Raw genomic sequence first — 17,118 nt, forward strand, 5'->3', positions numbered from 1 at the left:
ATGAGCAACATCGTGTGGGAAAAATATTGCAAAAAATCAACCAAAATTTTGAGCTTCTTCAAACTTGCTTTATTATTAAACTAAAATTATTTGGGCATACCGAAAATTTTTGTAAAATATTTTATTAAAAACTTTGAAGTTTTGATGAATTCTTTAAAATTTTGTAGAAAGTTTGAAACTTATTTTATATAGTTTTTATTACAGTGTGAACTATATTTTCTTTTAAGTGGTGTAAGGTTTACGTAAATATTGGCACTTCTACATTTGCAATTACTTGGACGAGCTACCCACCGATTTGTGGTGTGCGACTTGACGTTTTCATACAAAGTAGTGTTACGCCACCACCGAACGGCAACGATTCTTAATGGGAAGCTTTTTTCATGAGAGAAATGAACTCGAAGGTTTGCCATTGCAAGCCAAGGAGCGACTGCTGTTAAAAAAAATATAATTTATGTTGCTCGGACCAGGGATTGAACCCTGGATTATGCGATTGATATTGCGCCCCTCTAATCACTCGACCAAAATATTCATCAACAAATATACTTGTCTATTTTTATTTAGTTATTTTCTCCATCCAAATTAACATTATTTTATACTTGTTAAAAAAAAACTCAGAAATAGTCTGCCAGAATTTGGGGTACGTATTTGCACACAAAAGTTTTAAATTTTCCAAACACCCTAAGATTCAAACACTAAGGATCCGGAGGCATAGCTAACACTGGAATCATCCATATCCTTGCATTGACTGCTTTGAGCATACTTAAGAAATTTAAAGCTCATATTACTATAACCTTGACTTTGCAACACTTTTACAGCATTAAGCATCACACCAATCGGATGACGGCCACAAATTGTATTGTTGTACTTTCGTAGATATTCAGTAAAAGCATTGGGATTAAGTGTTTCAATAATGGCCATGCCCTGAAAGAAAAGATACGTCCAGAAATAGTATTTAAGAATAATGGGCCGATTACGGATGGCAACTGAACATCAGTTGCGTTGTGTGTGGCTGAAATGGTATTACAGATGGCAAATGAGAACTGAGTTGCTTTATTCGCAACTGCATTTTTGTGGTTGCTGCGGAAGTTTTGATTAATAAAGAATATTTTTTTTCCAACTCTTTCCCCTACATTAAAGCGTTAAATGCTGGTACTTCAAATTCTATTATCTTCAAATTTATAACACTTAATTTGAGCTGCAATTCACTGAAAACCCAACTGAGGTTGCGTTGATATCCATAATCGTCCCATAAACCAAATCATATGGAACATGTGGTAGCATTAGAGCAAAAATAATATTTACTTGAAGAACATAATTATAAAATATTATTTTGTTACATTATACAAGTATTTTTATTTTATTTTTATTTTTATCGTAATCATGAGTGGGTTAGTGGAGTATAGAAAAAAATTTAAATTAAAAACAAAATATATATCTGATGCGACTTTCTTGTCATTTCGTTTTTAGGGCCTAAATACTCGCTAAAAATTATATCAAAACAGCTGTTCTAATGCTACTACCTGGCCAATATGTGTTGTAATAAACAACAAAGCGATTATTATTTACATACATCTTTATCAAGCTTTTCAATAGATGAGTAAATTTGACCACATGAGCGATCGTAATACGTATAGTTGAAGCGGTGTCCCCAATGACAAAAGTCCGATGATATCACAAAGAGGTTTTGTGGATCTGTAAAATAGTTTGCTAGAAGGCCACCATACAGAGCTTCCTGTTCGGGATTCAAAGAACCGACTAAAATTGGCACGATCGTGAACTGATCTTTGAAACTGTACAATGTACAATAAGCAATTATTGAATTAAAATTTTTAAAAGCTTTAGATACAAAGGCATTCAGTGGAATAATACTTACTCTTCCATAACTTTTGCTATATATGGCAAGTGCATTTCGATACTATGTTCATCCTCATCTGTTTTCATGTCCATCCATGAGAAATTTCCAGTCTTTTCCAATTCGGCATTGACTAAAATATGCATTCATTAGACTACGCATAAATACATGTCGTCGCGGGGACTGCAATACCTCATATCCGCCAAATGCAATACCAAGTTTACATATTGCAAAAATTTCATGAGGAAAACATTTTACTTTTCAGAAATTTTGAATTGTCTTCTAACTGAGTTTACCTCATGCAATACCATTTGGCAGATACGAGGTTTTGCATCCCAGCCTAAAAATATGTATGTATAGGGAAGTAAGCAATTAAATAAGCTAACAATTTAATTGACAAGATTTTATTGGTCTTAAAAGACTGTCAAGAAATAAATAAATAAAATAAAAATAAATAATATGTACATGTACATATACATATCGTCGATGCCTTTGCAACACTCGAAGTTTACAGGATAGCGAAAAAATGGTTTTCTTTGAAGGCATTGCCCAGATAGGCGGTATTTTTTCTAGCAATTATTTTAAAAATCTGTTGTTTTAATAACGATTTTACGATTTTTATGCATAAATCTCGATGCCTGGGGTCCAGGATTACCAAATCTCATTTTAGCGATTTAGGTGGCCGATGGGCAGTTTTGCAAAGTCATCGACGATTTATGTATATGCATATTTTTTTTTGTAGTAGCGAGAGGCTGTTGCATACAGTTCTAGTACCTACATGCATATCGCGCGGGTAACAATAGAGAGTATTGTTTCAAAATCTTAATTTTGTGGGAAAACGTAATCAAATTTTGATCAATTCATATAGTTGGTATACGAAAATAAAACATATGCATTAATTCTATTTTTATTTAACGTGTGGTATCTCTACGAAATACATTTTATTTACTTTGAGTATCAATCCTGAGATCATAAAGAGGTGTTTTGTATTTCTTCGCAGTAGTCAAGGCACAGCCCCGCAGACGTACATGATGAGACGGACCCAATATGAAAATTCTTTTCCTAAATAACAATAAGAAGAAATTAAACAGTGGTATTAAGCTTCATTATCTTATATATGTATGTATGCATGTACATATGTATGGATGTGTACAATACAATTCCATACTTACACTACAGCGGGACTGACTTGTCGATAGGCGAAGGCGCCACAAGCGCCACAGTAGGTGTAGCCAGCATGTCTAGGAGTCGTCCAAAAAAAAATGAATTACATTTAATATTAGATGTTATTAACTTACGGCGCAATAATTGCACGTGCCGGTCCGTGTGAAAGTTCGGCAGCAACCAGCCAGCGATCCAATTGACGTGACAACTCCGGACCTAGAAAATTCAGGTTTTACTAAGGCACTATACTTGCTTGTTAATTCTTAATGTGCCTTAGTAACCAACCCAGCTGTGTACTTTGCCTAGCAATATTCTTCTTAATTCATTATTTGGTTTTCGGCACCGAAGATAACAGTTTTACTTACAATTTATCGACAAATACATAAAATATAAAAAAAAAAATAACTTTTTTAAGAATTGTTTAAAAATTTATCAATAGCAAAAATGGCTGAGGGCGATAATTCAACAAACGGGCTTTATGATCTTATACGAAAAGAGATGAACTCAATTATCAACGAAATCGGGTACGAAATCAATAAATTTTAGCAGATTAAATAAAACAATTAACTTTCTTAAAGCGAGGAGTCCAAAAATATGAATGCAACATGCAGCACACGCTTAGAGACTGAAGGGGACGCAGATCAACAACAGGAACAGCCCATACATAACTCCGAGAAAATAACAACTTCAGACAACATTCCGCTAACAGGCACAACAGATACTAAAATTAAAAAGGAACATCTTCCGACATTACTCTCTACAAAGCTATTGCAACTTCCTAGAGAGGAAACTCAAAGTGCAGCTATCGACACTGATCTACAAAATATGCGTTGTGATCTGCAACAAAGTTATGAGCTTTTCCTAACGATGGGCGAAAGATTCCAAGCCATTAATTTTAGTTCACTCAAAACTCGCATTAAAGATATGCACCTCGCTAAAAAGGACCGCACTGTTTCACTAGAAGACGAAATTAAGGAAATATTACAAATACATTACAGGAATAATACGCTGGACAAGTTGACAGTAGAAATGGGGGAAAAATTCCAACGGCATCCTGGAGAATTCGGTAACATACCAGAGTTGAGTGAGTTCTTTCAAACATGCACACAACTACAGCACGGTCTAGAGCAGCTTAAAAGACAACGTCATTCGGTTGACGAAATGGCGAAACGCCTTTCCCGTGCTACGGAAATATCATATGCACGCATCGATGATATAAACAAAACAATGATGTCTAGACAGCCCGGCCAAGATTCAGAGCTCAAAAATTAATGGTTTATTATTATATATTATATATGTACTTCAAATGTTTTTTGATCATATACATGCCGAAATATGTTTGAAGTGGTTTATTTCACGTTTGCCTAATGCCCTTGTGGTTTTGTGGGGTACGGTTTAGTTATTTCTACGATTTTGGGTTGCTGGACCCGAACGCGTGACCCGAATCAAAAACCTTGTAGAAAAAGAGTCTACGCCTCCCAGAAAATAATTTAGGTAGGCCTTTTTAAGTGAATCCATTCTAAGAGGCCTATTCAAGAAGGGCTGAGAAAAGTGCTTCCTTGCATGCCTTCTAGAAAAGCTTATTCGTTTACAAACTACGCGAATACATAAATTTATATTATTTAGTAATAAAAATAAACATTTTAAGTTGCAATAAAACTTATTTGATATCAACTTTAAGCAAATACTTCAATATGTATGATTTTTATAAATTAGCGAATCAAATCAAAAGAACTCCTCCTCTTCTTCGGCAACACAGAAAGGAGAATTCTACTTAGTGAGGGTTATAATCCTTTTGTAAAAAATCTAAATTTCTTTTATTTTCAAACAGCTCCCAAGGGGTCTGTGGGAGTGAGAGGTGGAAGGGGTAACTTTTTATAAAGCGCGGACCATCCTCTTTCGTTTACTTTTTTTTGTGGAGGGGCCCACGCCCCCTCTCCCTCATCCCCCCACCGCGAAATCGTTGTACGAATAGCTAAACATTTCCCGGTTTTGTGTTGGACAAATATCTAAGACTAATGATCCCTAAAGGAAGCTTGAAACTGTGATAAAAAATAATGTGACAATGCTGACTCACCAACGTACCAGTGGCACTATGTAGTCTATTATATCTATGTAATCTTTGGTTCTTGTATAAGTAGTGCACATAGTCATTTTCAAAACAAAACTGCAGTTTCCAGTGATAGAATACAAATTGTCTTACTCAATGTTTACCTAAATTGGTGTACCAGCTTCCAGAATGGGTTGCTTTTCTGACAGTAGACATTTTTACCAGCTTACTTTCCACTTTCTTTTAACTATTTACAATTATATCATTGAATTTATATTTTCCAAACTTTATGTTGCAGATTTTTGGTCTCCTTTTGTATTAACTCCAATTGTGTCAAACTAGAATTCACTGAGAAGAAAGGTTGACAACAATTTATATTCGTTTTTTGACAAAAGATATCAAATTAGGAATGTGAGCATTGATGTTTTGTTCATAAACATCGATATCAACATCGACGATTAGCTGCACAATACATCGACGACAAAAATTAAAAACATCGGCAACGTTCATTCATTCCGTCGTACCAAGGCGTATTCATACAAAGTGTAGCAATGATACAAATATTTAAAGGTAGTTTCACTTCTTCTTATCCGCCATTGCTCCCATTTGACATAAACTATGCTTTTGATTTTTTTTTTTTAATTGCAGCTACCATATTCTTTGAAGAAACTAAAAAGTGGTTTTTTACTTAAAAAAAATATTTCAAGGAATATATTTTGACCATCATTTTATAGCGAGAGGTTTATTTCTAAAATTAATTATAAAACGGAAGGCAAGTAAAATACTCCTATTACATTGCGTAATGCACACAGATAATCTATTTGTTTATGCAATCATTTTCATCATTATTTAGTACGATTAGCTGCATATCTCGGGATGGCCACGTGCATGGTAGCTTCGCCAAAGTGTTGTTTGCTTGTTCCAACCAGTTTTCGGCGGAAATTTTTAGCCTCGGGACGGATGTGCCCAATCTAAGCGAAATGCTGGCACCAGCAGCAGTAGAGCGAGTAGTTTATCTGTCTATAAACTATAATAAGCAACTCTAAGAATTTGTAAATTTTTTTACCTTCATCAAAGTTTATGCTTTCATAGTGCTTTCATTGACGATAAGCTACTTTTTAACTATTCCTTTGTTCATATGTCCTCCAAAAAGGATCCAAATTAAAGCAACGTTCTAATATCTATAGTAATATCTCATGGAACACTGCATATAATGCCAAATTTTGTTGCGGTATGGTAATTTAAGGTATTTTAAATTACTACACACTTATTAATAGTTATGCTAATACACAATAATTTGTTGAGGTGGTAGTGATACTCGAGCAATTTACGAAAAGTATAAACGTGATAAGCGCAGTTTATTTCAAAAAAATCAAAGTGAAGCTACCTTTTTTTTGTATCATGGATATGTATCTGTTTAAATTTTTTTGAAATATTTCAAGTACTTTGTTTTTATTGAACCAAGTTCGCAAATGCGACCCTGAAGACAGAAAATGCCGCATGGCAACGTGTACTAAAATAATTCGCAGTTTTCTACAATTCGCTGGTTACCAACGTTCACAGGCTGTGGTCAGCGCTGCGCTTTCTCAATATATTTTTCGGGAATTTCTTGTGACTTTATGATAACAAAAAGGTTCGTGTAATTGTTTTAAAATTTTCGCAAGCGAAAATGTAAAATTTTCCTTTAAAGTACATTTGTAGATACCCAACGAGCTGGTGAAAACTGAAAATTGGCACTACTAGCGAGTCAACTGTCAATGCGGCGATACAGTTTTCACTCGCTCGTTTGCGATGCTTGTGCGAAATGCACTATCGCGTCATTTCTGTACTAAATTATATCGGAAGAAGAAGCAGAGGCACTAAAAAGAATCGCCGTGTTCTCCACCATTTTCCGCCATTTTGAAAGCTACGAGTGTAAAATTTTGTGATTCGTCAGGGAGCGCGTTGATATTCAAGTTATTCGAAAATTGCAGAATAAAATCATAAATAATAAAGAAAATAAGTGGAATTTGTTGGTAAACTACCCGCGGTAGTGTTTGTGTATGAAAACAGTTGTCGAAAAGTTTTGTTTGCTAGTTTTTTCCAAGAAAAAATTTCTGTTCTGTACCAGCGAAAAGGGCTAACCAAACGCAGAAAACAGCAAGCCTACTGCAAGAGCGAGTAGCAACAAAATTCACGGTCTGCAGCCGCGGCCGCAAAAACTATAAAAGGCAGAATTTAGAAATACAACTGAAGAAATTGATTAAATACATCTTCATAAATTTGCAGTTGCTTGACGTGTTTGACGATAAAAAAATAGACTACAAGTTTTCGCGCAATTCCTCTTCGTTTCGTTTCCAGACCTTACAATCGCCGCAGAACATATTTAAGTCGGTCAATAAGTACATACAAAGTGACCATTCCACAGATCGTGAAGTTTGTCCCAAAAAAAAATTCTGAACCCTTATCGTGGTAAGCGTTTATAAACTGAAATCATTTACATGACAAATATTGAAATAATTTATGTTTATGTTGAATGACAGATTCCATAACTTATTATTATTGAATAATAGTTGGCTGATATTAGTTTAAATATGTTTCTCGTTTTCTGTTAAAAAAAAAACAAATTGTGATAGTGTCATATGCGGTTCCTAATTTAACGCAGCTCATATCGTGCTGGCAAGCAATTGGAAGAAGGCTTTGCACTAGTCATAAACTGCCTCCTCTTCACACTTGCATACAGAGTTGGAAAAGAAAGTAACGAGTGAAAGATGGTGAAAAAGAAAAAAAAAATGTTTTGGCGAGTACTTACGGCGTGAGCGAATAACTAGTGGAGAAATATGGCGGCGAACATTGTTGACACATTTTGATGAGGAATTGCATTTTTGCTTTTGCTGTCACAAAGTAGCAAACAACTGGCCAAATGTGGCCAACAATCCAGCTTGACCTGAACTTGTCTCAAATATATAAAAATACAAATCAGAGGAAGGAAATACATATATATGTACATTGTGATATGATAGTCAAGTGTACTTCCATCTGATTGATTTTTTCATTCGCTGTTGCTTTGTGTATTTTGCTTGAATTGTTGGTTTGTTATCTAGCCTTTTACGATTCACTCAAGTGAATTCATATCCAAATTGTCTCGTCTGCCCCTAATGATTCTACTTACGACGATTTATTTATATTTCATCTTAGCTTCACATAAATTTATAAATATAATTTTTTAATTTAATTTAGTTTAATTTTTAAATATACGTATCGTCGTTTAAAGTACATAACCGCGTATCATAATAATGCAAACCCGTTCTCTTTTTTATAAAGCAATGGCATTTCTGGCTAATATATTTCAGGACAAATGGGTAGGGATTGTGCAAAGCGCTTGTGTGAGTGAGCAAATCCAATTTTTGGCAAAAAAATGTCAGTTAAGCGGTTTTGCAGAACCAAGATACGCCGTTTTGTACCTATACCACGATATGTATATTGCTATGTACATATGTATGTATGTAAGTATCTACATTTACACAATATCTGTGAACATTTTATCGAAAATCGACGATTAAAAATGACAGAAATATTTATTCCGTGCAATTATACATATACATATATAATATGTTTACATATATGTACATATAGTATACTACGTAAATATTTATTTCTGTGTTCGTATGGAAAAGTAGCTTATGTCGAAAGGCTGACTTTAATATAAATCGGCATTTGCAGTATACGATTCCGAATGACTCGCTGGCGCTGATCCGTTGAACTACTTTTAGCAAATAAACGCGCAAGAAATAGTTCCGATACTAGCAAGTCAATATTCTTATTAAGTCTCATCGAAAAATTCCTTGTCGTTTAAAGAATAAAAGGAATGCCGCATTATACTAAAGCCAACCTTTCGACATAAGCTACTTTTCCATATGAACACAGATTTATTTCGCAATCAACCCGAAAAAAAGTAAACAAAAAATTGGGGGTCTAGGGGGGGGAGCGGTATTTTGATTCTAAAAGTGAAGACCCCAACCCGCGCCCACTTATCGAAGTTGGTGCTGCGTCCACAGTATTTCTGTGTAGAATTTCTTTCTGCGTAGGCGGCCTTCGGTCGCGCTTTAGGATTATAACCCTTACCAAATATAAGACCCCTTTTGGTGTGCACCAACTGGGGTGACCGCCCCAGTGATGTAGCCTTGAGAAAGGATGAAGTAACTGTAATTCCCTTTCTGTGTGGTAAACCCGTGCCTGCCGCTCCAGTGATGTCTATTATGGTTATTGGTTACCCATTTTTAGGTTCTTAAATTTTTTTTAAATAGTGCCGAAGGCGATCACGCGATTTTTTATTCCAAATTTTCCTTTTTTAAATATTTTATATTAAAAAAAAATATCGACGCAGGCGTAAATATTTGCTTTTTTAATATTGTTTATTAAAAAATTTAAAAATATGGATTTTTATTATGTAGGTATTTTCCAAAAAAAAAAAATTAATTTGTGTTTAAAAAATGGCCATAATTGATATTTTTAAAGAGGTTGTTATTTAAGGGCGGAAATTGCTGGCGGCAGAGATTTGAACATTTGTTTCTATTCAATGCCACCGGATAGTATGCCACCATTATCTTTGTTGAAGAGATTCTATAATGTAGAGTTCCCTGAGGCTGAATGCAGGTTAAATTCCAGCACATAGCTAGGACTCACAATTACTGATGGCTCCAGAACTTACTCTGGGTCAGGATCTGGGGCCTTTTTCGAAGATAATGGCAATACGCTTCACTTTTCTGCTCGGGCTTTCAGGCTGAGGTATATTAATCCTCAAACCCATGAACTACGTGGTGGAAAATAGCTGGAGGAAACCAAGCAGTTTACGTGTTTGCTATGGCAGCGAGCCCTCCAACTACCCTGCAGGAAATTTTATTAATTTGAAAGTAATTATAAAATACTTTATAGTGTTGGCAAAATGTTTATCTGATTAAGGATTAAAAATTAATGATTCAATTGTTAATCGCCATTAACGATTCAAATTAATTAATCGTGATCATCTGTACCATTACTGATTAATTTTTTTTAATCGTTAATTGTCGGTTGTGATTACGGTTAATTAATTTTAATCATTAATCGTTAATCCAATTAAAAATAAATTCTGATTAAGTCCTCTAGTTTGTCCGAATTTGAAACCAAAAAAGAGTAATAGTTATACTTTTGTGTTTCACGCTTATAAAAACACATAATATATAAAAAAAAAATCATTATTTTTATTAGTAATACATAACCAGGGAATTTCTACAACCCATCGCATATGTGCAGGGGGATATTAAAACCTAGTTTACATAACGTCTGTTAGAATATATTTTAATGAAAACGCACACCAAATTCCTTAGATTGATGAGGAAAACCGACCCGCAATACCCGATTAACTGGCCTTGTGTGCACATTAAAATTCCAGCATAAATTAATTAATCACCAAACCTACTTAATCAAATTAAAGGTTAATGATTAAAAATTAATTTTTTTAATCGCGTCCACGATTAGCTGTTTGATCATGATTAACTGTAATCGGATTGAATTCAATCGAATTAACTAATTCATTAAAAAATCAATCGATTAGTGCCAACACTGCCGGCAACGAACATAAGAGCAAATAAGCAAATGCGGCAAATCAGCTGCACTTGTTGTTGTTGTAGCGGCTACTAAGCCCCGTTCGGGTCGGTTCATCCGTCAACGTTGTCGTCAATTTCAGCTAGGGGGAGGCCCAGGAAGTGTGCGACTTCCACAGGGCTGTCCATAGGGGCGTTAGCTGAGTGGGGTTCTCAGGGCATGTGAAGAGGTGCCGTGAGTCATGCGGCGACTCTCCTCATTGATTCTACTCAAGTTGGAGTTCAGTCTGCTGCAATAGCCAGAGCGAAGTTGGGCTATTGTAGTGCGGGTCTCCCGAGGCAGACAAAGTTCTGTCCCGGCCACGTCCAGTGGTTGTGTGCCTAGAACGGTATTCACGGGGCGGGAGTCTACATAACTTGAGACTGATTCCCTGTGAATGCCGTTCAGGGCCTGTCGGTAGGTTGACGGGTCAAGAGGTTGTTTGATACACCTCTGGACTTCGTCAGTCAGTTCTTAAAGCTGCACTTGATAGTAGTTGGTTGAATAAGGAAAATGAATTAACAACAAGAGTTTACGGGATGTACATAGCTCAGTGGTTAACGCTTCTGACTTTGAACATCGGTTACGCAGGTTCGATCCCTGCTTAAGTCTAGAAAAAAAAGAAGTCTGATGAGATGTGGTGATCTCCGAAATAGCTCCTATAATTTCATCCGCTAACGCTTTGTTGCTTTTTCAATTTCTTCTAATAATCAATCGTGGTACAAAGCTCAATAAAAATATTAAAAACAAACTCTTTTATTTAACAAAGCGATGTCCTAGGAAGAAGTCAATTGCCTTTTCCTGTGTGTATTTTCAACCACATTAAAAAGAATTTGGCTTAAACAACTTCAAAGTCAGTATGTTGCGTTTGAATACGCTTACGCTCTGCACTTCATAACTAAGAAATAACGAAATTAAAAATTTAAAATTAAATGAGATTTGGCCGTGACCATTCTTAGCTGCGACCAATTGTTGCAAACATCTTTGCACGCTCAGCTACAGCCAGACATGTAAATATGCTTTCAAATGTTCAGTTTGAATTATGTGCAAGCAGCAAGTCGACTGTCCGACTCTGCATTTAATAGCAACAACTTTAAGATGAATTTGGCTTCAACCACTTCAAAGTCAGTATGTTTCTTTTGAATACACTTGCGTTCTGTACTTCACATTGACTTTTTAAAATTTCCAAGCCACAAATTGTTTTTTTGAATAAAAAGAGTATCGAAATCGAACCATTTACTTATTACATTTGTTTTAAAGAAGTCTTTCAATAAGTTGATTAAAAAAAACACTTGCTTCCTTCAGGGTAAGTACTTTAGATTGGTTCGGAAATGCAAGTCTATATATAATATAAATATAAGGAGCCTGCTTTACGATGGGTTCCAGGTCACTCGGGAGTATCTGGTAATGAGACATCTAACCATTCGGCCACAGTTGGCTTAGACCAGGCATTCCTCGATCTGCAAGCTATAACACTCCCCATCTGGGCTATCAAAGCCACCATCAGAATCTGGGGGAATACTTCGCTCAACAATGACTGGGAACCATCGAGGGGATGTAGGTGGGCAAAACTAATGTTGTCTTCAATCTCCGAAAGTCTATTTAGTTTTGTTTTTTATTTATTTATTTATTTAATTTTTACTGTCTATTAGACTTATATTACAAAAAAGATTAAACATTCTTATAATTACATATATTTAGATTAAAAATTTAAATATGTATTAAATACAAAATGCTCTACGGAAATTTTTAAATAACATTTCTTTATCACTGCAATTATTTTATGTCAATATAAACGCATGCAATTTTCCGGAAGTTATGTAGACGGTTGTAAAGGTCGAGTTTCCATCCGCGTTATATTTTTAGGTTTCTTTGATATCTCCTAGGTGGTCGAAAAGGCCGAGTATCCGATCCACCCAGTCGCGCTAATGTGACGGTTCGAAGCGCTTAGTTTCCAATCCGCCCAGTTATTGTTTATTATCTAAGGGTCGAGGTATTCGGAAAGACCGAGTTTCCGATCCACCTAGTCTCGATATCTTGGTCGTTGGAAAGGCCTAGTTTCCAATCCACGCTATGGTTGATACACAGACGTTTGAAAAGAGTGATAGTATCACAATTTTTTATAGTCTCTGGTAATTCATTAAAGCACTATAAGCCTTTATAAAAATATTCATTTTGTCCACTTCCGTTCTATACTTAATATAAGATAATCCGGCAGAATGTCCTTCTTAATATTGTACACAAATTTCATAGCGTGGTAAAAAACTTGTTGTTTCACGCTTAACCAATTCAAGATTTCAAGCATACAACTTGTTGGTGTGTCGTACGGTTTGTTGAGGATGAATTGTTGTTGTTGTTGCAGAATACAAATTCACCAAATAATTTTTGGGGAGTGTTGCTGGAGTGACAGTCCTTGGCCAGATATAAATCTGGGTTGTCCTGTTACGTAGACCCGACTGTTGTGGGAACGGCTGAGGATGAATCTCATCGCTCGGTTTTGCATTTTTTGCAGCTTATCTACATGTGAGTCCCTCGCTAGGAAGAAAATCGTAGGGCTCTCATTGATAGACGGGACTACATACAACTTGTTGGACTATTGACTATTCACTTCACCTGGCACAAGCACATGACTGCGATAGGCGTATATGACAACTCCATTTGTCCATCCAGCCTTGAAGAGGAAGAGATGGTGGTGGTGGTGGGTGGTGTTGTAGCCGCTACAACAACAACAACATAGTTGCCATTCGTAATACAATTTTTTTTCCTTTGCTTTGCAGCTGGCAACCGAACCGTGGTTGCGTTGCTATCCGTAATCGACCCATTATAAAATATAATTTAAAATAAAAAATAAATTAAAAAAGTGCGAATAAAGAAAGAGTATACCGCACGTTTATTAATATACAGAATTATTTAAAAATTTAAATTTTATGGGAAAAAGCTATCAAAGTTTGAACAATTCATACAGCTGGTATACCAAAATACAGTTAGAGAGACATATCTTCGCCATTTTTGGGAAGTTTAGTAATCTGTTAGGTTGAACATATTCTTCTTATGAAGCTTATTAATTGCATGACAAAATCTCCAAAAACGTAAATTTTGAATTACATCTCGTATGTTATCAAACGTTCGATGTAATGTTTTCTTAAATTCTATGCGATTAGCATACATTATCGTCTTTAAATAAAGCATTGAACTCACTCATTACCCCAATAACTGGTTGGTTTAGATCACAGCTGGCAGCGTCTGCCCGGCGGTCGACTGCGCGTCGTACTCGCGTATACACACACGCTCTGCTTGAGAAGGCAGCGAAGCCTTCATTCAACTGCACGACCCCACTAGGCCAATTTGTTGGGAGCTCCCAATGTTATTCATGCCAGCGTATATGCTTTTTTGTTAGTTTGACCGCAGGTACTACAAAAATGTATTGCCTAGTCACGTGCATTTTGAGTAGCAATGAATTTGCAACTGACTAAAGTCGGTGGAAATTAGGAGCAGCCGAAGTAATAAATTGATAATACGAAACGAGCAGATAACAAAATTAGGTAGTGAGTAGCTACGTACTCAGCATCTTAAGTTGTAGCTCCTATGTATCAGACCAGATGAACGCTCACATGAAAGAGAAGCATGTGTGTTAGCATAGATGCACGATCGAAAACGAACGATTCCACTCTTTTGCTTTTTGACTACACAAACTTATTCATGCGATGGCGGCCATCGCTTTATGGCTTTGCATTGGTCATGGAAGTTGTTATGCTCCGCAGATAAAAAGTCAGATGGAAAGTGTTAATAATTTGCACTACCTACTGGGGTATTATTTGCTCCCACGCACACAGTGACATCAATTGCACGCATGCTACAAAAATGCTCTGCCGAAGATGCCCACCTCTGATTTAGAGCATAGTTAGTTTTACAAAAGTCAATAGCAAACAAATCATGTTGGCGCTCCATTCAAAACATCATGGAGGAACATTAGGTCAGATATAATCCGTCTACTGCGAAGTGTATGTAAGTTTATAAGTTTGCAATGGGAAATATATGGAGGAGAAGGGTTTTCAAACCTAATTTATTTTAAAGCTTTCCTGAACCCATTCTATTCTTTTAAAAAGCTTTTCTGAACCCATTCGATTCTTTTATGGTGAGTTTCATAAGTAGGATTCCATATGAAAGAGGCATATACAAACTCTTTCTTATATACGGGCTTTAAATTGTTCACTATGACGTTTAATGATTGCTAGAGAAGTGAACGCATTGGGAAAAATGTAGTTTAAATGTTCGACAAATGAGAAAGATGAATCAAATACAATACCTAGATCCTTAATTTTGTATAAATACATACCTATAAATGTAAATGGTATATGGAATTTTCATCAATTTATCTATGTATTTATGTTAAAATTATAATTTTTTAATATACCTGCTCATATACTACACATGTATGTATGTATGTATATAGATATGTATGTATGCAGGAACGTTTAAAATGGTTCGGAAAGGGGGTAAAATACATCATTGTCTGATTATAAAAAAATGGCTACAAGGTATACACAAATAATTTGTGTAAATGCGTTCTGTATACACTTACATACGTATATTATGAAGTAAGCATAATCGAAATATGTTTCATAGTCAGCAATTTAATTGGAATTGAACATGAATTCAACATATCAAATCCTCATAAGTTTATTATACGGTAATGTTATTCACACCCATTCTGAGTTTATTGAGCTGAAATTTGTTTTCACATTAATTATTTGGTTGGTGTCATATGTTTGTAGGTAATAAATATGTATGTAGCTCTAAATATGAGATAAATCAGAAACAACTTACATACTTACACCAATGCATGGCCATGCAATGACCAAAATGATAGGAACGCGACATTTTTGACTATTTTCCTTTGGGGATTTAGATTTATTTATTTATTTAAGCATTTTATATATATGCATTAATATATGTATATTCATTCATGTATATATACATTAGATTAGGACAAGTTGTACATTAACATTTTTCATATTTTCTTTACTAATTTTCATTCACATACTTTATACATTTATACATATTAATTTTATTGCATCCATGGCGAGTACAGTTCAGCTGTTTACATGTACATTATAAACTCCAGTTGGTAGCTGGCGAAGCCTAGTCCCCAGTCTGCTTTTATGTCCAGCAGGCGGAAAGGCCTAGTTTTCGCTCCGTGTCATTAAAGGCGTTTATCATGGTCGGAAAGGCCGAGTTTCCGATCCATGCTCTTAACGTCTCTTATATACTAGTTTCTTTTTAGAATGGGGAGGCGCAATGGCATTCTCTTAGAGCAATGATGTTCTTACCATTTCGTTCTATATGTGGTTTTTGTAATGCTCGTGTAATAAATTTTTGAATTTTTGTAAGCTATTGCAGCTTCTAAAAGACACAAAACAAAATTTAAAGATTGCTCAGAACTCGTTGTTCGGTAATTTTTTCCCATGTATTTTGTTTGTGTAACACTATTTTACACAAACAAAATACAGTAGAAAAAATTACCGAATACCAAGTTCGGTGTGAAGAGCCATATTGTTTCTTACGTTTCATTTGATATCGAAATTTACAAAATATTTTTATTATTGTTCACTACGTTTGAAAAAAAAACGATCTCTGGTTACGGTTCAAACATCAGCCAGGGGAACGAATAACATTGGATGATGTCCAAACGGTAAATTTTTTGTTGCTGTTGATATGCGCATGTTTATATGTATGTAAAAATACATATTACATTATTTAGTTGCTTTCCTACCTATTTCTGCCCAACATAAACATACAAATGAAGCGTAGCCGCGACTAACATGGAAAACTCTCGCTTCGGATATGAACAGTAGGTTTGTATAGTAACTTCTCCAGTAAAAGATTGCAGCGAGAGCGTAAAAACAAAATAGAGCGAAGAAGATAGAAGAAGAGAAAACTAGCAGAAAGTGTTACTGAACACAGAACTAATAAAAACTTGCAAGTGAACAGTTGTTGCACTGTTTCGAAATTCCGCTGTAAACATTTTACTATTTATAAATCAGTTTTAAACTCTTTGCTTTACACACAAGCACTTAAACAGTCCAGTACATCATTATTTTGATTTCCACTCATTTTACTTTTGTTTACGCTTAACCAGTTCAACAAATGGCAGCTTTTGACTTCATTCTTCTTCTTCTTCTGCTAGCTAATTTCTGCTAGTAAAAATTTCACTAGCAAGAATTTGCAGCTCTCCCGTGCTATTACGCTCTCGATTCAGGGCTCTCTTGCAAATTTTTTGGGTTATTATACACTTTCCCAGTAAAAATTTGCAGGTTCCAGTACAATTAGTACGGACTATTTGTTACTTTACAAACCTAGTTTGTAGTTGGTGTAAACGAACATAGCGACACGGGATTTTTAAGAACGTTGCGAGAAGCAAAGAAAAAATTTCGATGAAAAAAAATATTTT

The 17,118-nt window shown here is 35.3% G+C and overlaps 3 protein-coding genes across 6 annotated transcripts in view; 2 read left to right on the forward strand and 1 right to left on the reverse strand.

The window, feature by feature from the left end:
* Positions 1–601: 601 nt before the first annotated feature.
* On the reverse strand, positions 602–5,487 carry LOC118737809 (protein MEMO1). Its single transcript, XM_036468576.1, has 7 exons — positions 5,231–5,487; positions 3,151–3,232; positions 3,025–3,093; positions 2,802–2,914; positions 1,874–1,985; positions 1,571–1,790; positions 602–921 (listed from the first exon to the last, which is right to left on the reverse strand). The coding sequence occupies exons 1-7, from the start codon at positions 5,280–5,282 to the stop codon at positions 679–681; spliced, it is 891 nt and encodes a 296-aa protein (XP_036324469.1). The 5' UTR covers positions 5,283–5,487; the 3' UTR covers positions 602–678.
* LOC118737810 lies at positions 2,940–4,615 on the forward strand. Its single transcript, XM_036468578.1, has 2 exons — positions 2,940–3,540; positions 3,595–4,615. Exons 1-2 carry the CDS (start codon positions 3,461–3,463, stop codon positions 4,286–4,288), a joined length of 774 nt encoding a protein of 257 aa, XP_036324471.1. The 5' UTR covers positions 2,940–3,460; the 3' UTR covers positions 4,289–4,615.
* A 1,108-nt stretch (positions 5,488–6,595) lies between the features above and the next one.
* Positions 6,596–17,118, forward strand: part of LOC118737811 (C-terminal-binding protein) — a 57,361-nt gene continuing 46,838 nt past the window's right edge. For 2 of the 4 annotated variants that reach the window (XM_036468579.1, XM_036468582.1), the window contains exon 1: positions 6,597–6,699. The gene's annotated coding sequence lies outside the window, so the exon portion shown is untranslated. Of the gene's footprint in view, positions 6,700–6,782; positions 7,518–17,118 lie in introns of those variants that run through there. The other 2 variants (XM_036468581.1, XM_036468580.1) reach the window with 2 other exon arrangements.

The sequence above is a fragment of the Rhagoletis pomonella genome, unplaced genomic scaffold, assembly GCF_013731165.1.
Source record: "Rhagoletis pomonella isolate Grant_MI unplaced genomic scaffold, Rhpom_1.0 Rhpom_scaffold_00004, whole genome shotgun sequence".
Classification (NCBI taxonomy): domain Eukaryota; kingdom Metazoa; phylum Arthropoda; class Insecta; order Diptera; family Tephritidae; genus Rhagoletis; species Rhagoletis pomonella.

Excerpts from the sequence above, each read along its gene's own strand:
- LOC118737810 (XM_036468578.1), top strand. The coding sequence starts at position 3,461 with ATGGCTGAGGGCGATAATTCAACAAACGGGCTTTATGATCTTATACGA. Across the intron at positions 3,541-3,594 it reads TCAATTATCAACGAAATCGG|CGAGGAGTCCAAAAATATGA; the intron begins GTACGAAATCAA and ends ACTTTCTTAAAG.
- LOC118737809 (XM_036468576.1), bottom strand. The coding sequence starts at position 5,282 with ATGTCTACTGTCAGAAAAGCAACCCATTCTGGAAGCTGGTACACCAAT. Across the intron at positions 1,791-1,873 it reads ATAGCAAAAGTTATGGAAGA|TTTCAAAGATCAGTTCACGA; the intron begins GTAAGTATTATT and ends TACATTGTACAG. Across the intron at positions 922-1,570 it reads TTGAAAAGCTTGATAAAGAT|GGCATGGCCATTATTGAAAC; the intron begins GTATGTAAATAA and ends CTTTTCTTTCAG.